This window comes from Hoplias malabaricus, chromosome 3 (assembly GCF_029633855.1).
Source record: "Hoplias malabaricus isolate fHopMal1 chromosome 3, fHopMal1.hap1, whole genome shotgun sequence".
Classification (NCBI taxonomy): domain Eukaryota; kingdom Metazoa; phylum Chordata; class Actinopteri; order Characiformes; family Erythrinidae; genus Hoplias; species Hoplias malabaricus.
This window is the reverse complement of record NC_089802.1, coordinates 38,218,934-38,242,933: the sequence shown is the minus strand read 5'-3', so window position 1 is coordinate 38,242,933 and position 24,000 is coordinate 38,218,934. Positions and strand designations below refer to the sequence as shown.

Here is a 24,000-nt window from a genome sequence, read left to right as displayed (position 1 = left end):
CTCTGATTGGTCAGAGCTGACCGGGGCGGGGGAGTGTTCTCTGATTGGTCAGAGCTGACTGGACCGGGAGAGTGTTCTCTGATTGGTCAGAGCTGACCGGACCGGGGGAGTGTTCTCTGATTGGTCAGAGCTGACCGGACCGGGGGAGTGTTCTCTGATTGGTCAGAGCTGACTGGACCGGGAGAGTGTTCTCTGATTGGTCAGAGCTGACCGGACCAGGGGAGTGTTCTCTGATTGGTCAGAGCTGACTGGATCGGGAGAGTTTTCTCTGATTGGTCAGAGCTGACCGGGGCGGGGGAGTGTTCTCTGATTGGTCAGAGCTGACCGGGGCGGGGGAGTGTTCTCTGATTGGTCAGAGCTGACTGGATCGGGAGAGTGTTCTCTGATTGGTCAGAGCTGACCGGGGCGGGGGAGTGTTCTCTGATTGGTCAGAGCTGACTGGATCGGGAGAGTTTTCTCTGATTGGTCAGAGCTGACCGGGGCGGGGGAGTGTTCTCTGATTGGTCAGAGCTGACTGGACCGGGAGAGTGTTCTCTGATTGGTCAGAGTTGACCGGGGCGGGGGAGTGTTCTCTGATTGGTCAGAGCTGACTGGACCGGGAGAGTGTTCTCTGATTGGTCAGAGCTGACCAGGGCGGGGGAGTGTTCTCTGATTGGTAAGAGCTGACCGGACAGGGAGAGTGTTCTCTGATTGGTCAGAGCTGACCGGACCAGGAGAGTGTTCCCTGATTGGTCAGAGCTGACTGGAGCAGGAGAGTGTTCTCTTATTGTATTCAAGTGACTCTCAAAAGCGAGGGGAGGGTTCAGGCTCGTGCTGAGAGGGTCCGGGGCCAGGGCTGAGAGGGTCCAGTCATCAGCACTCGGCTCTGAAAGACGAGGAATTCACAGAGATACTCCTTTCCGAAGGAAGCGAGAAGACCCCAGACCTGGAGAGAGCTTAAGAAGGCTTGACCACATACAACGAGTGGCTGGGGTCATTGACCTAACCCTGATTTCTAAAATAAGGCGTAATACAAGACGACCAATCAGAACCCAGCTCGTTTACATATAGTGCAGTGCTCTATGTGTCTCACCGTCCTCCTCGGTCTGTTTGACGATCTCCTGACTCTCCTTGCTGCCCTCTGCGTTGGCCAGGACGAGCCGCAGCCGGACGGTCACGAAGGGTCGGAGCCCCCGGAGGATGTAGTGGGAGGAGGTGGGGATCAGCTCCTCGGCTGCAAACTCCTGCTGGTTGAAGACGTACTGATACTGCACCGTCAGGTTGAAGCTGTGGCAGCGAGTCACGGCGTAGGTGAAGAGATCCCACTCCAGCCTCAGCTGCCTCGCACGCACATCCACCACCTTCACGTTCTGGGGGCCATTCACGGGGTCTGGACAACGACAGACAAGGACCGAGAAACACAGTCAACTCAGATTTTATCCCACAGTATTCCATTCCACCTTAAATAGCTTCTAGTACAAGGGTTTCCATTACATCTTACATAGGTTTCTGTTCCACCTTAAAAGGTTTTTGAACAAATTTCCATTTCACAATAAATTACACCTTTTACAAAATTTTAATTTCAAATTAAACGTTTTTTTTCTGTTGCACCTTAAACATTTCCTTAAATAGTCCGGGTCCACCTTAAATTAATTATTTTACAAATGTTCATTGCACATTAAATTACTGTCTAATATAAATTTTCTGTTCCACCTTAAATGCTCCCCTGGATTAATTCTCCTTTCAACATTTAATCATTTATTGTTTTTTTTAATTTCCATTCCACCTTTAATTAAATAAATAAAATAAACCATTATATACACACACACACACACACATTAAATGGCTCTTTGTAATGATTTTCCTGTACTCTTCAGTCATACACATTTGTTTCAGTCCACCTTAAATGTTTTTTGTACTAATGTTGTTTTTAATAATAAATCATTTCACAGAATGAAAAAATCAACTTATTTCCAACTTACATTGTTTCTTTTCATCCTTACACTTTCTGTAAACATTTTCCATTCCACCTTAAATGGTTTTCTTTTCCAGATAAAATAATGTCATATACACCTTAAATTTCACTTTAAATGGATATTAAATGTTTCCATTCCACAATAAAAGGTTGCAATTCATCCTAAAGTGTCCAGACAGATGTGAAATGTGGGTTTGAGCTGTATAAACCCCTCAGTCCTGGGCTGTGGAACAGTGGAACAGTGGAACAGTGGAACAGTGTTCTCTGGAGTGAGGATCTTCAGTCACAGGAATATCCATGAGGTCAGAGGCTGCTGTTGGATCATAAACCCGAGTCAAACTCATCCCAGAGGAACAGGACAGAGCTCTGTCCCTCCAGAGAACACCGTTCCACCGTTCCACCGTTCCACTGGCCTGTTTCCTGAGGCTGATGGCGGAGGGGGTCTGCAGCAGTGGGCTTGTAAACAGCTGTAAGACAAAAAAAGGGTGCGTCCTCAGTGTCCAGTTAATTCCTACAAAGCCGTTCAAACTCGGACGCTGCTCTTCGGAGAAACAAAGAGGGGTTTTAGCATCTTCAGGAGATTACAACGTCTCCACATCTCTCTGGGGCGTCCAGTGTGGACAGTTCTGGCAAGGGACAATGTCCAAACATGAACAGACAGAGCTGTCCACAAACGGACGACTTTGTTGAATTTCAGTGAGAACGAAGTCTTTTTACAAAACTAAATCCTCTAAAGCACACGAGCTATATTTCTTACTGTGTCTCTCAATGTCTCCCGCTGTCTCACACACACACTCAATGTCTCCACTTATCTTCCATTGTCTTTCAGTTTCCAGTTGACTCCCACTGTGCTCAAATGTTTCCCAATCTCTCTTATTGTCTCCCACTGTCTCCAATCATCTTCCATTTTCTGTCACTCTCTCCAATTGTCTCATATTGTCTCTTACAATTCTAGAATTGTCTTTCGTTATTTCAACCAACCTCTTATTCTCATCATCTTCCAGTGTATCTCACTGTCTCACATATTCTCTCATGGTTTAGAATTTTCTCCTGCTGTCTCTCTGTCTGTCTAAACTGGTTTGCTACAGTGTCTCACTTTCTCCAGTTATCTCACACTCTTTCTTTCATTGTATTTCACTGCCTCTTACTCTTCCCCTGCCTCCCACTGACTCACACTCTTTATTTCATTGTCTTTCACCACCCCCACTGCCTCTCATTCTTTCACTGCCTCTCACTCTCTCCCACTGTCTCGCAGAGTCTCAAATTGATTCTGTCTCCCACTGACTCTCACTCTTTATTTCCTTATCTTTCACTCTCAGTCTCTGACTGCCTCCTACTGTCTCTCAAGGTTTCCCACTGCCTCTCACTGTCTCCCAAAGTCTCTCACGGTTTCCCACTGCATCTCCCTCTCTTCCACTGTCTCTCAAGGTTTCCCACTGCCTCTCACTGTCTCCCAATGTCTCTCACGGTTTCCCACTGCATCTCACTCTCTCCCACAGTCTCTCAACGTTTCCCACTGCCTCTCACTGTCTCCCAATGTCTCTCACCGTTTCCCACTGCATCTCCCTCTCTTCCACTGTCTCTCAAGGTTTCCCACTGCCTCTCACTGTCTCCCAATGTCTCTCACGGATTCCCACTGCATCTCACTCTCTCCCACTGTCTCTCAAGGTTTTCCACTGCCTCTCACTGTCTCCCATTGTTTCTCAAGGTTTCCCACTACCTCTCACTGTCTCCCAATTTCTCTCAAAGTTTCCCACTGTCTCTCACTGTCTCCCAATGGCTCTCACTGATGAACCCTGTGGGGTCTTAACATATTTTCTCCAATTTGAGTAGATGAACATGGCTATATTTATGAGACATTTTCGATAACACCGCAGTGCAAAAACACAGCTCAAACATCTCCTGAATCTGTAGAACCCCCCCCCCCCCTTCACTCAGCCTTTTCTCAGAGAGAGAGAGAGGGACATACTCAGTCTCTGAAGAGCTTACGAAGCGTTTCTCCTCTCAGACTCTTCAGAGAAAACACAACCAGCTTCTTCAGCATCTCTGCTTTGTGTCCGGAGCTTAATCCCAGACAAAACCCTCAGAAAATAAAGGCCAACATCAGAGACCCCTGAATCCCCTGTCTCTGGGGGGAGGGGCGGGGGCTGATTAGGGATCATCTGTGGCTAATCTGGGCTTTAATTTCAGTCCTAATCTTAACGATTACTAATTGGAGACGGCTAATCCAATACAGATCATTCAGCTCTTAGTGTCCGAGGCTGTGTTCTGGCCTGGTTCAGGCGAGGGGGGCCTGAGCAAACACATCCAACCCACTCTGAGGGAGGGGAGTGGGGGAACAAGGCTCTGCTGGTGAACAGGCTGAGAGCAAGGATGAGATTATTAACCCACAGAAAAGAGGAGAGGGTAGGTTTAATAGAAACAGTTCAACTGTCTCAGACAAAATACACATTCTCAAAATCAGAATGAGAAATCTATGAGAAATGCAAAGTGGGTCTTGGGACAAACTCAACACCTGGAGAAGCTCGATGCTTCATTGGAGTTAATAGTCTCTTAACTATGGTTTAAGAATGACATTTACCTTTTTACTTAAGCAGAAACCACGAGTCACACTGAGGGAGGAAATCGGGAGGTCAAGGCTCTTCTGGTGAACAGGTGGAGGCCAAGAAAGATATCATTAATGTCGCGGCGAAGGGGAGAGAATACTGTGTCATTAATAAAAATATCAGCTGTCCAAATACGTTCTAAAGTGTTTTTTTTTTTTCGGTGAAATGTGAATATTTTCAAGCCTCCACCCCCAAGTACAGGTCTTTCATCCCCAGACTGCACTGGAATATATTTTAAACCCTGTAATTCATACAAAACCACTACTTCTAACTAACTAAATAAATAAATAAATACAATGAAAGACCACCATCACATTTGAATTATTTTACATAATGTGACCCCGACTTTAGGAACCACTTCCACGAACAACACAACTACCCCCAGCATTATCACTGTTTTACAGAAGATCAATGATCTAGAGGTGATTTAAGGAGGACAGGAGGATCATATGCAAAAAGTGGGGGTTATGTTTATGGAATCCAAAATATCCTGGAACCACCACCCCCAGGAGACCGAGGGATGCTTTAATCAGAAAAGTGCTACTCCATCAGTATTTTACTGAAGTGCACGTACTGAAATGTCATTCATTTACAACCAAACCATTCATTCATTATCTGTAAGCGCTTATCCAATTCAGGGTCGCGGTGGGTCCAGAGCCTACCTGGAATCATTGGGCGCAAGGCGGGAATACACCCTGGAGGGGGCGACAGTCCTTCACAGGGCAACACACACACATTCACATCCGGAGGAAACCCACGCGGACACGGGGAGAACACACCAACTCCTCACAGACAGTCACCTGGAGCGGGAATCGAACCCACAACCTCCAGGCCCCTGGAGCTGTGTGACTGCAACACTACCTGCTGCGCCACCGTGCCGCCCACAACCAATTTCTACTGAAAACAAACACAATTCCAGTGACGTTGGGCCAGGTTTTGGAACTTTAAAAATTCATTATAATTCATTATAATTACACAAGGTGGGTTCAGTATGTCCTCTGTGAAAGTATTAAGTAAAACATATGAAATATATTATACAGTATGTTTATCCTTATACAAACCGGATTCCAAAAAAGTTGGGACACTAAACAAATTGTGAATAAAAACTGAATGCAATGATGTGGAGGTGCCAACATCTAATATTTTATTCAGAATAGAACACAAATCACAGATCAAAAGTTTAAACTGAGAGAATGTATCATTTTAAGGGAAAAATATGTTGTTTCAAAATTTCATGGCATCAATAAATCCCAAAAAAGTTGGGACAAGGCCATTTTTTACCACTGTGTGGCATCCTCCCTTCTTCTTACAACACTCAGACGTCTGGGGACAGAGGAGACCAGTTTCTCAAGTTTAGAAATAGGAATGCTCTCCCGTTCATGTCTAATACAGGCCTCTAACTGTTCAATCGTCTTGGGCCTTCTTTGTCGCACCTTCCTCTTTATGATGCGCCAAATGTTCTCTATAGGTGAAAGATCTGGACTGCAGGCTGCCATTTCAGTACCCGGATCCTTCTCCTACGTAGCCATGATGTTGTGATTGCTGCAGAATGTGGTCTGGCATTATCTTGTTGAAAAATGCAGGGTCTTCCCTGAAAGAGATGATGTCTAGATGGGAGCATATGTTGTTCTAGAACCTGAACACTGTTCTCTGCATTAATGGTGCCTTTCCAGACATGCAAGCTGCCCATGCCACAAGCACTCATGCAACCCCATACCATCAGTGATGCAGGCTTCTGAACGGAGCAGTGATAACAACTTGGGTTATCCTTGTCCTCTCTGGTCCGGATGACATGGCGTCCCAGTGTTCCATAAAGAACTTCAAATCGTGACTCATCTGACCATAGAACAGTCTTCCATTTTGCCACACTCCATTTTAAAAGACCCCTGGCGCAGTGCAAATGTCTGAGCTTGTGGAGCTTGCTTAGAAATGGCTTCCTCTTTGCACTGTAGAGTTTCAGCTGGCAACGGCGGATGGCACGGTGGATTGTGTTCACTGACAATGCTTTCTGGAAGTATTCCTGAGCCCATTCTGTTATTTCCTTGACAGTGGCATTCCTGTTTGAGGTGCAGTGACGTTTAAGGGCCCGGAGATCACGAGCATCCAGTAGAGTTTTACGGCCTTGACCCTTACGCACAGCAATTGTTCCAGATTCTCTGAATCTTTTGATGATGTTGTACACGGTTGATGATGATAACTTAAAAGTCTTTGCTGTTTTATGCTGGGTAACACCATTCTGGTATTGCTGCACTATCTTTCTGCCCAACAATGGTGGAATTGGTGATTCTCTTACCATATTGGATTCAGAGAGACACTGACACTCTGAGAAGCTCTTTTTATACTCAATCATGTTGTCAATTGACCTAATTAGTGTTAATTGGTCTTCCAGCTGTTTGTTATATGCTCAATTTCCTTTTTCCAGTCACTTATTGCTACTTGTCCCAACTTCTTTGGGATTTGTTGACACTGTGAAATTTTGAATCAACACATTTTTCCTTTAAAATGTTACATTTACATTTACAATGTTACATTGTCATCTATGTTCTATTACGAATACAATATTGACATTTGCCATCTCCACATCATTGTATTCAGTTTTTATTCACAATTTGTTTAGTGTCCCAACATTTTTGGAATCCGGTTTGTATGTATTTAACCTTAACATCTATATATATATATATATATATGTGTGTGTGTGTGTGTGTGTGTGTGTGTGTGTGTGTGTGTGTGTGTCATTACATTTTCAATTCTCTAAAGAATATATATTTAATCTTTTATTGCTATAATAAAAAAATTCATCTTTGTTTTCAGATTGTGGAGCAGGTAAAAACCCCATGGGACTGAGTCAGGGCTGAGTCTGTGTCAGAGACAGGGGCTGTTCCAGAGCTGAGTCAGGGCTGAGTTGGGACTGAGTCAAACCCTAAACCTAACCCTGTACTCTGTGTGGATCCCAATGTCTGGGTACAGTGTGTGGGACATTGTACTGAATAAAAAGCACAGACGTAAAACCGAGGTCCTCTTTGAGGTCAGTAAAGACCGGAGCGGTGCTTGTGGGGGGTGTGTGGGGGGGGTGATGTCAAGGTCTCTTCTGTCCCCCTGTCCGTCCTCATCTTCAACAAACCATCTCCGTCCCTCCCTCTCGCCTCCTACCTAACAGCTGATGGAGTACCGTCATTAATCCCCAGCAAAGAGGAGGAGATAAGCCTGTTAGCGATATGCTAATGACCCATGGGTTACTGGGAGGCAGCAGAGGGGCAACACAGTGGCATGGGGGTCTTTTACAGAGAGGTGGGAGGGGGAGAGCTGAAGGATGGCAAGCCGAGAGGGTCATTAATCGCAGGCGCTGGGGAGGAACACTGAAAAAACCAAATCAATCTTCAGTTTCACCGCTGAGACTCGAAACATTCATCACCAGCTCATCGTTCACTCAGCGAGACCCCTGAAAAAGACGAGAGAGACCCCCGCCACAGGCTGAGAAGGGGGTACGGGGTAATAAACTTATCAGCGGGGGTCCGAACAACACAAAAACCCAGCTGCTGAGGGGCTTTAAACAGGAACAGCCACCAAAAACAGCTCCGATCCAATCGACCTCTCTAATGTATCCCTTTCTCTGGAAGAACTGCTGTGAGGATTTGATGGCACTCAAGCCAATGAGGGTCAGGGTGCTGATGTTGGTGATTAGCTCTGGATCACTGACACCAGCTTTAATCATCCCAAAGGTATCGGGTAGAGCTTCATCTCTCCATCACTTCAGAGAACACAGCTCCACAGATCAATGCTGGGACTGTAGGCCATTCGAGCCTATGCTTGGCATTGGGCATGGTGAACTAACTCATGTGTAGCTGCTCCAGAGCATGTCTAAGGGGATTATACACAATGTGTCCACAATAGGGGGACCTGAAATGTCTCAAATGCTCCCTGTCCACACAGTTATACTGACCCCTAGTGGCCAGGACATGTCAGGGATGTTCAGCAGTAGACGTAGAGAACAATGCAAGGCTGTAGACAATGTCTGACACCGTTCAATGGTAAAAGAAAAAGACGGACTGTAACTTTAAGAGGACAGAGAGCAGACGGTGTATCAGCCTGTGTAAAGGTGGGGGTGGGGGGGGTTAGAGTGGGGTGGCAGTGGGGTGGTAGGGGGGGTGTAATCTTGTCTAAAGCTGCTTGAAGTCGTTTCTGCAGCAATAAAAGCAGCAGGGTCTGGATCCGCATTAAACTCAGAGCCCTGCACCGCACAGAGCCTCAGACCTGAATCTGCAGAGTTGCATTTTACAGCCGTCTTCTCTCTTTCTCTCTTCTGCCCTTCTCTCTGTTTCACACCCCTTCCTCTCGCTGTCTTTTCACTCTCCATTTCTCCCCAAACCTCTGTCTTTGCATTTATTCTCTTTTATTTTATTTTATTCTGCTGCTCTCTCTCTCTATTCTCTCTCCCTCTTTACCACTTTCCTTTCTGTCTATTCCACCTCTCTACCATCTTCCCTTTCTATCTCTCTCTTTCCTTTCTTTGTATTTCTCTCTCTCTCTCTCTTTGTGCTCGCTCTTTCCAGTCTCTCAGTTTCTCAGTTCTTACTCTCTCTGTTCTCTCTCTCTTTCTCTCTCTCTCTCTCTCTCTCTCTCTCTCTCCTCAGCTGTGTTTTTCCTTGTCTCTTTATTCTGAGCAGTGAACCGTGGGGTCTCTGAGGGTCCGAGAGTCTCACACACTCCTGGGTGGATATAGAGATCCAGAACCAGTGGTGAATGCCATCAAATCCTCACAGCAGTGTTCCACAGTGGAGGCTGCTGCAAAGGAACACATTCATGGTGAATGTCCTTCGTCCAGGATCTGATCGTTTATCCTCCACTACTTTAACTGTAGCATATTTCTATAAGAAAAGTACCTGCTCTCCACAGGGTCCCAGACCTCCTGCAGATCCTAGATCCCAGAATGACAAACGTCTCTGTGGCCTTTTCCGACCGAGGTCATTCCGAGTCTCAGTGGGAGAGGAATAACAATATCCTAATGATCTGACTCCACACTTCCTTCAAAGTCTGATAGGGACCCCCCTGGGAGTCGCCCTCTAAAGGAGCGGAGTCAGCACTCACCCATATGTGTCTCTGAGATAGAAATTAACAGGGAATTTTATTCTTAAAAACATGATTTACTGTGAGGGTGTAATGGAATTACTCAGTGAGTCTGAGCGTTCTCCTCCGAGCGTGTTGAGTCTGATGAACAGAGGTTAGTTTTCTCCTCCGAGCGTGTTGTGTCTGATGAACAGAGGTTAGTTTTCTCCTCTGAGCGTGTTGAGTCTGATGAACAGAGGTTAGCGTTCTCTTCTGAGCGTGTTGAGTCTGATGAACAGAGGTTAGTTTTCTCCTCTGAGCGTGTTGAGTCTGATGAACAGAGGTTAGTTTTCTCCTCCGAGCGTGTTGAGTCTGATGAACAGAGGTTAGTTTTCTCCTCTGAGCATGTTGAGTCTGATGAACAGAGGTTAGTTTTCTCCTCTGAGCGTGTTGAGTCTGATGAACAGAGGTTAGCGTTCTCCTCCGAGCGTGTTGAGTCTGATGAACAGAGGTTAGCGTTCTCCTCCGAGCATGTTGAGTCTGATGAACAGAGGTTAGTGTTCTCCTCCGAGCGTGTTGAGTCTGATGAACAGAGGTTAGTTTTGTCCTCCGAGCCTGTTGAGTCTGATGAACAGAGGTTAGATTTCTCCTCTGAGCCTGTTGAGTCTGATGAACAGAGGTTAGTTTTCTCCTCTGAACGTGTTGAGTCTGATGAACAGAGGTTAGCGTTCTCCTCCGAGCGTGTTGAGTCTGATGAACAGAGGTTAGTGTTCTCTTCTGAACGTGTTGAGTCTGATGAGCAGAGGTTAGCGTTCTCCTCCGAGCGTGTTGAGTCTGATGAACAGAGGTTAGCGTTCTCCTCCGAGCGTGTTGAGTTTGATCAACAGAGGTTAATTTTCTCCTCTGAACGTGTTGAGTCTGATGAACAGAGGTTAGCTTTCTCCTCCGAGCGTGTTGAGTCTGATGAACAGAGGTTAGTTTTCTCCTCTGAGCGTGTTGAGTCTGATGAACAGAGCTTAGTTTTGTCCTCTGAGCCTGTTGAGTCTGATGAACAGAGGTTAGTTTTCTCCTCTGAGCGTGTTGAGCCTGATGAACAGATGTTAGTGTTCTCTTCTGATTGTGTTGAGTCTGATGAACAGAGGTTAGTTTTCTTCTCTGAGCGTGTTGAGTCTGATGAACAGAGGTTAGTTTTCTCCTCTGAGCGTGTTGAGTCTGAAGAACAGAGGTTAGCGTTCTCCTCTGAGCGTGTTGAGTCTGATGAACAGAGGTTAGTGTTCTCCTCCGAGCATGTTGAGTCTGATGAACAGAGGTTAGTTTTCTCCTCTGAACGTGTTGAGTCTGATGAACAGAGGTTAGCGTTCTCTTCCGAGCGTGTTGAGTCTGATGAACAGAGGTTAGTTTTCTCCTCTGAACGTGTTGAGTCTGATGAACAGAGGTTAGCGTTCTCCTCCGAGCGTGTTGAGTCTGATGAACAGAGGTTAGCGTTCTCCTCCGAGCGTGTTGAGTCTGATGAACAGAGGTTAGCGTTCTCCTCCGAGCGTGTTGAGTCTGATGAACAGAGGTTAGTGTTCTCTTCTGAGTGTGTTGAGTCTGATGAACAGAGGTTAGTTTTCTCCTCTGAGCGTGTTGAGTCTGATGAACAGAGGTTAGTTTTCTCCTCTGAGCGTGTTGAGTCTGAAGAACAGAGGTTAGCGTTCTCCTCCGAGCGTGTTGAGTCTGATGAACAGAGGTTAGTGTTCTCCTCTGAGTGTGTTGAGTCTGGTGAACAGAGGTTAGCGTTCTGCTCCGAGCGTGTTGAGTCTGATGAACAGAGGTTAGCGTTCTCCTCCGAGCGTGTTGAGTCTGATGAACAGAGGTTAGTGTTCTCTTCTGAGCGTGTTGAGTCTGATGAACAGAGGTTAGTTTTCTCCTCTGAGCGTATTGTGTCTGAAGAACAGAGGTTAGCGTTCTCCTCCTAGTGTGTTGAGTCTGATGAACAGAGGTTAGTTTTCTCCTCTGAGCGTGTTGAGTCTGATGAACAGAGGTTAGTTTTCTCCTCTGAGTGTGTTGAGTCTGATGAACAGAGATTAGTGTTCTCCTCCGACTGTGTTGAGTCTGATGAACAGAGGTTAGTTTTCTCCTCTGAGCGTGTTGAGTCTGATGAACAGAGGTTAGTTTTCTCCTCTGAGCGTGTTGAGTCTGATGAACAGAGCTTAGTTTTGTCCTCTGAGCCTGTTGAGTCTGATGAACAGAGGTTAGTTTTCTCCTCTGAGCGTGTTGAGTCTGATGAACAGAGGTTAGCGTTCTCCTCTGAACGTGTTGAGCCTGATGAACAGAGGTTAGTGTTCTCCTCTGAGTGTGTTGAGTCTGATAAACAGAGGTTAGTTTTCTCCTCTGAACGTGTTGAGTCTGATGAACAGAGGTTAGCGTTCTCCTCCGAGCGTGTTGAGTCTGATGAACAGAGGTTAGCGTTCTCCTCCTAGTGTGTTGAGTCTGATGAACAGAGGTTAGTGTTCTCTTCTGAGCGTGTTGAGTCTGATGAACAGAGGTTAGTTTTCTCCTCTGAGCGTGTTGAGTCTGATGAACAGAGGTTAGTTTTCTCCTCTGAGTGTGTTGAGTCTGATGAACAGAGATTAGTGTTCTCCTCCGACTGTGTTGAGTCTGATGAACAGAGGTTAGTTTTCTCCTCTGAGCGTGTTGAGTCTGATGAACAGAGGTTAGTTTTCTCCTCCGAGCGTGTTGAGTCTGATGAACAGAGGTTAGTGTTCTCTTCTGAGTGTGTTGAGTCTGATGAACAGAGGTTAGTTTTCTCCTCTGAGCGTGTTGAGTCTGATGAACAGAGGTTAGTTTTCTCCTCTGAGCGTGTTGAGTCTGAAGAACAGAGGTTAGCGTTCTCCTCCGAGCGTGTTGAGTCTGATGAACAGAGGTTAGTGTTCTCCTCTGAGTGTGTTGAGTCTGGTGAACAGAGGTTAGCGTTCTGCTCCGAGCGTGTTGAGTCTGATGAACAGAGGTTAGCGTTCTCCTCCGAGCGTGTTGAGTCTGATGAACAGAGGTTAGTGTTCTCCTCCGAGCATGTTGAGTCTGATGAACAGAGGTTAGTGTTCTCCTCCGAGCGTGTTGAGTCTGATGAACAGAGGTTAGCGTTCTCCTCCGAGCGTGTTGAGTCTGATGAACAGAGGTTAGTGTTCTCTTCTGAGTGTATTGAGTCTGATGAACAGAGGTTAGTTTTCTCCTCTGAGCGTGTTGAGTCTGATGAACAGAGGTTAGTGTTCTCTTCTGAGTGTGTTGAGTCTGATGAACAGAGGTTAGTTTTCTCCTCTGAGCGTGTTGAGTCTGATGAACAGAGCTTAGTTTTGTCCTCTGAGCCTGTTGAGTCTGATGAACAGAGGTTAGTTTTCTCCTCTGAGCGTGTTGAGCCTGATGAACAGATGTTAGTGTTCTCTTCTGATTGTGTTGAGTCTGATGAACAGAGGTTAGTTTTCTTCTCTGAGCGTGTTGAGTCTGATGAACAGAGGTTAGTTTTCTCCTCTGAGCGTGTTGAGTCTGAAGAACAGAGGTTAGCGTTCTCCTCTGAGCGTGTTGAGTCTGATGAACAGAGGTTAGTGTTCTCCTCCGAGCGTGTTGAGTCTGATGAACAGAGGTTAGTGTTCTCCTCCGAGCATGTTGAGTCTGATGAACAGAGGTTAGTTTTCTCCTCTGAACGTGTTGAGTCTGATGAACAGAGGTTAGCGTTCTCTTCCGAGCGTGTTGAGTCTGATGAACAGAGGTTAGTTTTCTCCTCTGAACGTGTTGAGTCTGATGAACAGAGGTTAGCGTTCTCCTCCGAGCGTGTTGAGTCTGATGAACAGAGGTTAGCGTTCTCCTCCGAGCGTGTTGAGTCTGATGAACAGAGGTTAGCGTTCTCCTCCGAGCGTGTTGAGTCTGATGAACAGAGGTTAGTGTTCTCTTCTGAGTGTGTTGAGTCTGATGAACAGAGGTTAGTTTTCTCCTCTGAGCGTGTTGAGTCTGATGAACAGAGGTTAGTTTTCTCCTCTGAGCGTGTTGAGTCTGAAGAACAGAGGTTAGCGTTCTCCTCCGAGCGTGTTGAGTCTGATGAACAGAGGTTAGTGTTCTCCTCTGAGTGTGTTGAGTCTGGTGAACAGAGGTTAGCGTTCTGCTCCGAGCGTGTTGAGTCTGATGAACAGAGGTTAGCGTTCTCCTCCGAGCGTGTTGAGTCTGATGAACAGAGGTTAGTGTTCTCTTCTGAGCGTGTTGAGTCTGATGAACAGAGGTTAGTTTTCTCCTCTGAGCGTATTGTGTCTGAAGAACAGAGGTTAGCGTTCTCCTCCTAGTGTGTTGAGTCTGATGAACAGAGGTTAGTTTTCTCCTCTGAGCGTGTTGAGTCTGATGAACAGAGGTTAGTTTTCTCCTCTGAGTGTGTTGAGTCTGATGAACAGAGATTAGTGTTCTCCTCCGACTGTGTTGAGTCTGATGAACAGAGGTTAGTTTTCTCCTCTGAGCGTGTTGAGTCTGATGAACAGAGGTTAGTTTTCTCCTCTGAGCGTGTTGAGTCTGATGAACAGAGCTTAGTTTTGTCCTCTGAGCCTGTTGAGTCTGATGAACAGAGGTTAGTTTTCTCCTCTGAGCGTGTTGAGTCTGATGAACAGAGGTTAGCGTTCTCCTCTGAACGTGTTGAGCCTGATGAACAGAGGTTAGTGTTCTCCTCTGAGTGTGTTGAGTCTGATAAACAGAGGTTAGTTTTCTCCTCTGAACGTGTTGAGTCTGATGAACAGAGGTTAGCGTTCTCCTCCGAGCGTGTTGAGTCTGATGAACAGAGGTTAGCGTTCTCCTCCTAGTGTGTTGAGTCTGATGAACAGAGGTTAGTGTTCTCTTCTGAGCGTGTTGAGTCTGATGAACAGAGGTTAGTTTTCTCCTCTGAGCGTGTTGAGTCTGATGAACAGAGGTTAGTTTTCTCCTCTGAGTGTGTTGAGTCTGATGAACAGAGATTAGTGTTCTCCTCCGACTGTGTTGAGTCTGATGAACAGAGGTTAGTTTTCTCCTCTGAGCGTGTTGAGTCTGATGAACAGAGGTTAGTTTTCTCCTCCGAGCGTGTTGAGTCTGATGAACAGAGGTTAGTGTTCTCTTCTGAGTGTGTTGAGTCTGATGAACAGAGGTTAGTTTTCTCCTCTGAGCGTGTTGAGTCTGATGAACAGAGGTTAGTTTTCTCCTCTGAGCGTGTTGAGTCTGAAGAACAGAGGTTAGCGTTCTCCTCCGAGCGTGTTGAGTCTGATGAACAGAGGTTAGTGTTCTCCTCTGAGTGTGTTGAGTCTGGTGAACAGAGGTTAGCGTTCTGCTCCGAGCGTGTTGAGTCTGATGAACAGAGGTTAGCGTTCTCCTCCGAGCGTGTTGAGTCTGATGAACAGAGGTTAGTGTTCTCCTCCGAGCATGTTGAGTCTGATGAACAGAGGTTAGTGTTCTCCTCCGAGCGTGTTGAGTCTGATGAACAGAGGTTAGCGTTCTCCTCCGAGCGTGTTGAGTCTGATGAACAGAGGTTAGTGTTCTCTTCTGAGTGTATTGAGTCTGATGAACAGAGGTTAGTTTTCTCCTCTGAGCGTGTTGAGTCTGATGAACAGAGGTTAGTTTTCTCCTCTGAGCGTATTGTGTCTGAAGAACAGAGGTTAGCGTTCTCCTCCTAGTGTGTTGAGTCTGATGAACAGAGGGTAGTGTTCTCCTCTGAGCGTGTTGAGTCTGATGAACAGAGGTTAGTTTTCTCCTCTGAGCGTGTTGAGTCTGATGAACAGAGGTTAGTTTTCTCCTCTGAGTGTGTTGAGTCTGATGAACAGAGATTAGTTTTCTCCTCCGACTGTGTTGAATCTGATGAACAGAGGTTAGTTTTCTCCTCTGAGCGTGTTGAGTCTGATGAACAGAGGTTAGTTTTCTCCTCTGAGCGTGTTGAGTCTGATGAACAGAGCTTAGTTTTGTCCTCTGAGCCTGATGAACAGAGGTTAGTTTTCTCCTCTGAGCGTGTTGAGTCTGATGAACAGAGGTTAGCGTTCTCCTCTGAACGTGTTGAGCCTGATGAACAGAGGTTAGTGTTCTCCTCTGAGTGTGTTGAGTCTGATAAACAGAGGTTAGTTTTCTCCTCTGAACGTGTTGAGTCTGATGAACAGAGGTTAGCGTTCTCCTCCGAGCGTGTTGAGTCTGATGAACAGAGGTTAGCGTTCTCCTCCTAGTGTGTTGAGTCTGATGAACAGAGGTTAGTGTTCTCTTCTGAGCGTGTTGAGTCTGATGAACAGAGGTTAGTTTTCTCCTCTGAGCGTGTTTAGTCTGATGAACAGAGGTTAGTTTTCTCCTCTGAGTGTGTTGAGTCTGATGAACAGAGATTAGTGTTCTCCTCCGACTGTGTTGAGTCTGATGAACAGAGGTTAGTTTTCTCCTCTGAGCGTGTTGAGTCTGATGAACAGAGGTTAGTTTTCTCCTCCGAGCGTGTTGAGTCTGATGAACAGAGGTTAGTGTTCTCCTCCGAGCGTGTTGAGTCTGATGAACAGAGCTTAGTTTTCTCCTCTGAGCGTGTTGAGTCTGATGAACAGAGGTTAGTTTTCTCCTCTGAGCATGTTGAGTCTGATGAACAGAGGTTAGCGTTCTCTTCCAAGCGTGTTGAGTCTGCTGGACAGAGGTTAGTGTTCTCCTCTGAGCGTGTTGAGTCTGATGAACAGAGGTAAGTTTTCTCCTCTGAGCGTGTTGAGTCTGATGAACAGAGATTAGTGTTCTCCTCCGACTGTGTTGAGTCTGATGAACAGAGGTTAGTTTTCTCCTCTGAGCGTGTTGAGTCTGATGAACAGAGGTTAGTTTTCTCCTCTGAGCGTGTTGAGTCTGATGAACAGAGGTTAGTTTTCTCCTCTGAGCGTGTTGAGTCTGATGAACAGAGGTTAGCGTTCTCCTCCAAGCGTGTTGAGTCTGATGGACAGAGGTTAGTGTTCTCCTCTGAGCGTGTTGAGTCTGATGAACAGAGGTTAGTTTTCTCCTCTGAGCGTGTTGAGTCTGATGAACAGAGGTTAGTTTTCTCCTCTGAGCATGTTGAGTCTGATGAACAGAGGTTAGTGCTCTCCTCCGAGCGTGTTGAGTCTGATGAACAGAGGTTAGTGCTCTCCTCCCAGCGTGTTGAGCGTTTGTTGTAGAGTGAATTTAGTCTGAGATTCCGCACGGGAATAAAATAAACTCAGATTCTCCAGCTTTTCATCTCTCACTCTCACTTTTATTATTCCTCTTGTAGTGGTCACAGTGCAATGGTCCCACTCAGAGGTGTGTGTGTGTGTGTGTGGGTGGTATCTGCCTGTCAGCTTGCTATGGTCAGTGTGTATATCTGGGTGAGTGTGGGTGTGTGTGTGTGCCTGTCAGACTGCTGTGGTCAGTATGCGTGTGTGTGTGTGTGGGTGTGTGTGTGTGTGTGTGTGTGTGGGTGTGTGTGTGTGTGTATGCAGTCATGCACGTCAGACAGGGTGACAGCTTCAAAGAGGATAAAAGAAAAAGGAATGTTTTTCTCTCTACCTGTATCTACTCTGACTCTCTCTCTCTCTCTCTCTCTCTCTCTCTCTCTCTCTCTCTCTGTCACACACACACACACATACACACACACACATACACACACACAACCAGTGAATTTCTGCCTCTTTTTTCTCTTTGACACTCCCTTTTCCTCTCTCTCTTTCTCTCTCTCTCTCTCTCTCTCTCTCTCTGGTCAGTTGTATGGAAGTGTAGAGAAGGAGGTGAATGATGGAATAAAGTGCAGCTGATGTTTTGGGAGAATCTCTCCTCACTTTCTTCTGACAACTGCTCTATGTCTGACAACACACCTCCACCCACTCCCCCGGCCACACACACACACTCATCTGTGCATAATCTACTCTTCCTCTCGTCTTATTCTCTCGGTTTTCTCCTTGTGATGATTAGGTTTAGGGCTCGTTGCCTAGAAACAATTCACTGAAGACAATTACCACAGTCTGCAATTACACACTCATCTCTCTACACACACACACACACACAGGGTCACACACAGACTGACACACACAGAATCTCTCAAACACACACACAGAATCATAAGGTGGATTTCACCATGGATCAATCAGAACAAATTACCACAGACCCACTGACCAATCATCATCCCTCACTAAACCCCCCACCAATCATCCTCCCTCACTAAACCCCCCACCAATCATCATCCCTCACTAAACCCCCCACCAATCATCATCCCTCACTAAAGCCCCCACCAATTAACATCCCTCACTAAACCCCCCACCAATCTTCATCCCTAACTAAACCCCCACCAATCAGCATCTCTCACTAAACCGACAGACATATCATCATCCCTCACTAAACCCACCAACTAATCATCATCCCTCACTAAACCCACTGACAAATCATCATCCCTCACTAAACCCACCGACTAATCATCATCCCTCACTAAACCCACCGACCAATCATCATCCCTCACTAAACCCTTCCGACCAATCATCAGCCCTCACTAAACCCACTACTCAATCATCATACCTCACTTATCCCCCACCAATCATCATCCCTCACTAAACCCCACACCAATCATCATCCCTCACTAAACCCCACACCAATCATCATCCCTCACTAAACCAACTGACAAATCATCATCCCTCACTTAACCCACCAACCAATAATCATCCCTCACTAAACCCTCCACCAATCATCATCCCTCACTAAACCTACCAACCAATCATTATCCCTCACTAAACCCACCGACCAATCATCATCCCTCACTAAACCCCACACCAATCATCATCCCTCACTAAACCCACCGACCTTATCATCAACCCTCACTAAACTCATTACCCAATCATCAGCCCTCACTAAACCTACAGACCAATCATCATCCCACACTAAACCCTCTACCCAATCATCATCCCTCACTAAATCCCACACCAATCATCATCCCTCACTAACTTACTGACCAGTTATCATCCCACACTAAACCCACCGACAAATCATCACCCCCAATAAACCCCCCACCAATCATCATCCATCACTAAACCCACTACCCAATCATCATCCCTCACTAAACCCCTGACCAATCATCATCCCTCAATAAACCCACTACCAATCACCATCCCTCACTAAACCCCCCACCAATCATTGCCCCCCACTAAACCCACCGACCAGTCATCATCCCTCACTAAACCCTCTACCAATCATCATCCCTCACTAAACCCCCAAACAATCATCATCCCTCACTAAACCCACCGACCAATCAGCATCTCTCACTAAACACACTACCCAATTATCATCCCTCACTAAACCCACCAACCAATCATTATCCCTCACTAAACCTACTGACCAGTTATCATCCCTCATTAAACACACTGACCAATCATCATCCCTCACTAAACATACTGACCAGTTATAATCCCTCACTAAACCCACCGACCAATCATCATCTCTCGCTAAACCCACTACCCAATTATCAGCCCTCACTAAACCTACTACTCAATCATCATACCTCACGTATCCCCCACCAATCATCATCCCTCACTAAACCCCACACCAATCATCATCCCTCACTAAACCTACTGACCAATCATCATCCCTCACTTAACCCACCAACCAATAATCATCCCTCACTAAACACTCCACCAATCATCATCCCTCACTAAACCCACCGACCAATCATCATCCCTCACTAAACCTACTGACCAGTTATCATCCCTCATTAAACACACTGACCAATCATCATCCCTCACTAAACATACTGACCAGTTATAATCCCTCACTAAACCCACCGACCAATCATCATCTCTCGCTAAACCCACCACAAATCATCATCCCTCACTAAACCCCCCAACAATCATCACCCCCCATTAAACCCACCGACCAGTCATCATCCCTCACTAAACTCTGTACCAATCATCATCCCTCACTAAACCCCCGACCAATCATCATCCCTCACTTAACCCCCAACCAATCATCATCCCTCACTAAACCCCCCAACAATCATCACCCCCCATTAGACCCACCGACCAGTCAACATCCCTCACTAAACCCTGTACCAATCATCATCCCTCTCTAAAACCCCACCAATCATCATCCCTCACTAATCCAATTGACCAGTCATCAGCCCTCACTAAACCCACCACCAATCATCATCCCTCACTAAACCCACTGACCAGTCATCATCCCTCACTAAACCCCCGACTAATCATCATCCCTCACTAAACCTACCGACCAATCATTATCTGTACTAAACCCATCGACCAATCATCAACCCCTCACTAATCATCCTTCCTTCTGTCCGTTATCCATCCACTTGCCCAGTGTCTTTAATAAATTCACTTTATTTTTACAAGTTTAAAGGTTTCCTGGTGCGAGAGAAAAAGAAATAAATTACAGTCTCTCTGAGCCCCTTAGTTGAAGACCACCCTGGAGCTATGGACCACCAAGGGCTGCTCCAACACAAACACACACACACACACACACACACACACAGTCCATGAGGAATATGTTTGGTATCAGATCTCAATCACGGGTTCATTAAACATCACCCAAAGCCACTTTCTCTCTCTCTCTCTCTCTCTCTCTCTCTCTCGCTCTCTCTCACACACACACACACACACATGCACACTCTCTCTCTCTCTCTCTCTCTCTCTCTCTCTCTCTCTCTCTCTCTCTCTTTCCATATGCCTCCAACTCCTTCTGGGGCTTAAACCATGAGTTAATTAAAGAAAAACATGCCAGTGTTCTCCATTCCTTTAAACTCTAAAGCAACTCCTGCACTACATGAGCCCTGAGGTGTGTGGGTTCCTCTGGTGTGTGGAACAGTGATGGGGTTCTTCTTGTGTGTGGAACAATGATGGGGTTCTTCTGGTGTGTGGAACAGTGGAACTGTGTTCTCTGGAGTGATGGGGTTCCTCTGGGGTGAGTTTGATCCAGAACTTATCCCCAACACCAGCCCCTGACCCTCACTGATGATTATGTGGCTGAACTCCCTCAGATTCTCACAGCTATGTTCATCAGTTCCAGTCACACTGTAGTTCTATAGTTACAGGCTATAGTGTATCTGTTGCTCTGCATACTTTGTTACCCCGCTTTCCACCTGTTCTTCAGCGCTCAGGACCTCCACAGAGCAGGTGTGATGTGGTGGTGGATCATTCTCAGCGCTGCAGTGACACTGACGTGGTGGTGGTGTGTTAGTGTGTGTTGTGCTGGTGTAGAGTGGATCAGACACAGCTGTGCTGCTGGAGTTTTTAAACCCCTCAGTGTCTGGACTGAGAACAGTCCACCGACCCAAAATATCCAGCCGACAGCGTCCTGTGTCACTGATGAAGGACTAGAGGACGAGCGACACACACTGTGCAGCGACAGATGAGCTACTGTCTCTGACTTTACATCTACAAGGTGGACCAACAAGGGAGGAGTGTCTCACAGAGTGGACAGAGAGTGGACACAGGGTTTAAAAACTGAATGGTCCACCACCACATCAAACCTGCTCTGTGGGGGTCCTGACATGGTACGGAGCTGTGGTCCTTGTCTCTGTACATTTTTAATGAAGCGGCTGCGGCTCTCTCCAGGACGCAGCGTCGTATTTAAGAGAAGAGCTCTGGGATTCGTCTCTGGTGATAAACATGTTGATTTATTCATTCTTAATGTTTGATTTATATTCGACAGCTGCGGGAAAACCGATTCCTGAGGAACGTACAGCGCAGGTGCCGCTACGGTGGCTGCAGGAGCATGGCTTTGAAGTGTTTAGTGTTCACATGCGTCCAGGCAGTGCTCAAAGAACAAAAGGGTTTCTAAGGAAATAGATTCCTTGTCTTTACCCAAGTACTGTCCCCGTGTTCGAAAGAGGGAGATTAATATTCACCAAGCCCCCCCCCCACACACACACACATGCCCCCGTCACAACAACTGCTCCGTGACATTCATCTCCCTCTGTTTGTTAAAAGCTGTCTCACAATAACGAGGCCCCGCTGCCAAAGTGAAGTAAATATATAAATAAAAAAACACCGTGAAAATAATCAATGAAAACAAACAATAACCACCCCCCCACACACACACACACTCCCCCCACGCAATCTATTATTCACCCCCGAGCTCCCGAGACCACCGCTCCCAACGCGTGCCATGGATATTTTATGACGCCCCCTGACTAACTCTCCTCTAATCGATCCTGAAAAAACGACAAGACTCAATCTGCCTCTTCCTGGAGGATTATTTAAAAACATCCAGCTTCATCATCTCATTACAGAGAGACCACCACCAGCTCAGGATCATGAAGAACCCTGGAGGATAAACATCTCCTCAAACTAACACACACACACACACACACACATACACACAAACACCTTACTTACACATCTTACTTGGTTTATGATGAACATACACACTGAGTGCCTGGGAGAGTAAACGAAACACAGGTGTGTGTGTGTGTGTGTGTGTGTGTGTGCGTGAGAGAGAGAGAGAGAGAGAGAGAGAGAGAGAGAGAGAGAGAGAGCGAAAGAGAGAGAGAGCAAAAGAGAGAGAGAGAGAGAGAGAGAGAGAGAGAGAGAAAGAGAAAGCGAGAACCCAGTGTAATAAAAGTATTTCACTACTCCCTCTCTCTCTGTCTCTCTTTGTCTCTCTCTCTCTCTCTCACTCACTCTCTCTCTCTCTCCCTGTCCTCTGTGTATTATTCACTCTCTCTGAGTCGTGGTCAGCAGACGTGCTGAGAAAGTGAATGCCCTGTGTGTGTGTGTGTGTGTGTGTGTGTGTGTGTGTGTGTGTGTGTGTGTGTGTTTCTCTCTACGTCCTGTCACTCAAACTGCTTTCTTTTCTTCTCTTTTCACTTCTCCTCCATCCTCTCTGTCTTTTCAGGGAAAGTTACTGACTTGAAAGAAGTGTTTATTTTTTTGTTGCTATTTTCTTAAAGAAAACATCCCCCAGCTGAAATATGTACCCAACCTCTACACACACACACACACACACACACACACACATACACACACACAAACACACACAAACACACACAAACACACACGCATACACACGCATACACACACACACACACACGCTCACACATACACACACACACAAACACACACACACACAAACACACACACACACAAACACACACACACAAACACACACACACAGACATATACACATGCACACACTCACACACACATATACACACATACACACACACACACTTACACACACACATATACACACACACACAGAGAGAGAGAGAGAGAGAGAGAGAGACAGAGAGAAAGACAGAGAGAGAGAGAGAGAGTCACCTCCCCCTGTCCCGGGGAGTTATTTTAATGCCCATCTATCTGCTGGTCTGAGAACAGAGGCCAGAAGACACATTAGCCGCTCGCACTCGTAAATTCTCCCGCCATTAATCCGCAAAGTGGCTGCTTTAAAAAGCCGTAAATTTGTGGACACTCTCTAAAGACCCCTGAGGTTTTACAGCACCTCGTCTCAAGGTCCTGTATCACTCTGAGGGGCTGTCCGCATGTGACGTCCTGTTCAGGGCGGTCCCAGGGTGTACAAATCCTCACACACTCCTCCTGAGTCCCCTGTATTCCAGTCCCCTCAGTCGTTTACTTGAGAAGTGCACTATGCCAGATATGTGCCCATCTTAAGTGTGGTTCTAAACTCTCTCCTAGCACTTTTCCACCAAGAGAATTCTGGTTCTTGAACCGGTTCTGTTCCTGATTCTTGGAACCTTGGTTCTTTCCAGTGAAGCGGCCCGTGTTTCTACACGTTTAGATGGGAACGGAGGACATGTCGTCAGAGGGGGCGCTGCTGTGTCTGAATACAGTGTCAGAGCCACAGATAAACTGTCAGAGTCATGACAGGGTCATTGTATATTCTGTTTTCACCGTGGAGTCAGATCAGAGTGAGATATAACACTGTGTAAATGTTGATGAGTTCAGAGGCGTCCTGCTGAGGTCGTGAACAGCGGAGAAACGTAACCAACACAGAGCAGCGTCTCTGACCAACAACAACGCTGTCGCTCCAAACACAGCCCCAGAAACACACACAAACGGAGTGTGTTCCTGTTTTATTTCCTGTTATTTATTTATATGAAATGGTGTAAATGACTGTATCCAGCTCCACTGGGGGATAACGCTGTGTGAGAGAGGCTCTGAGCTCTGTCCTGAACTGACCCTCCACACACCCACACCCTAAACCTAAACCAAACCCTTACTTTAACCTTAACCCACAGTAATTCAAAGATAGACCTTTAATCTGGTTCCGGTTCGGGATTTTAAAACGCTCAACTGCTGATGCACCTGATTGGCCAGGTACAGTCTCAAATCCTGAACTGGAACCTGGACCACAGACCTCTGTCCTGAGCCTGACCCTAAAATACATCTCCTTTAAAACTGAATTATTTATTATTGACATAATCATTTATTTACATTACAAACA

The 24,000-nt window shown here is 46.3% G+C and overlaps 1 protein-coding gene across 1 annotated transcript in view; it reads right to left on the bottom strand.

Moving 5' to 3' along the window:
• Window positions 1-24,000, bottom strand: part of ptprt (protein tyrosine phosphatase receptor type T) — a 268,021-nt gene that overhangs the window by 95,031 nt on the left and 148,990 nt on the right. Inside the window, exon 8 of the mRNA XM_066663982.1 lies at window positions 1,073-1,369. Coding sequence (XP_066520079.1) covers window positions 1,073-1,369 — 297 coding nt within the window. The remainder of the gene's footprint in view (window positions 1-1,072; window positions 1,370-24,000) is intronic.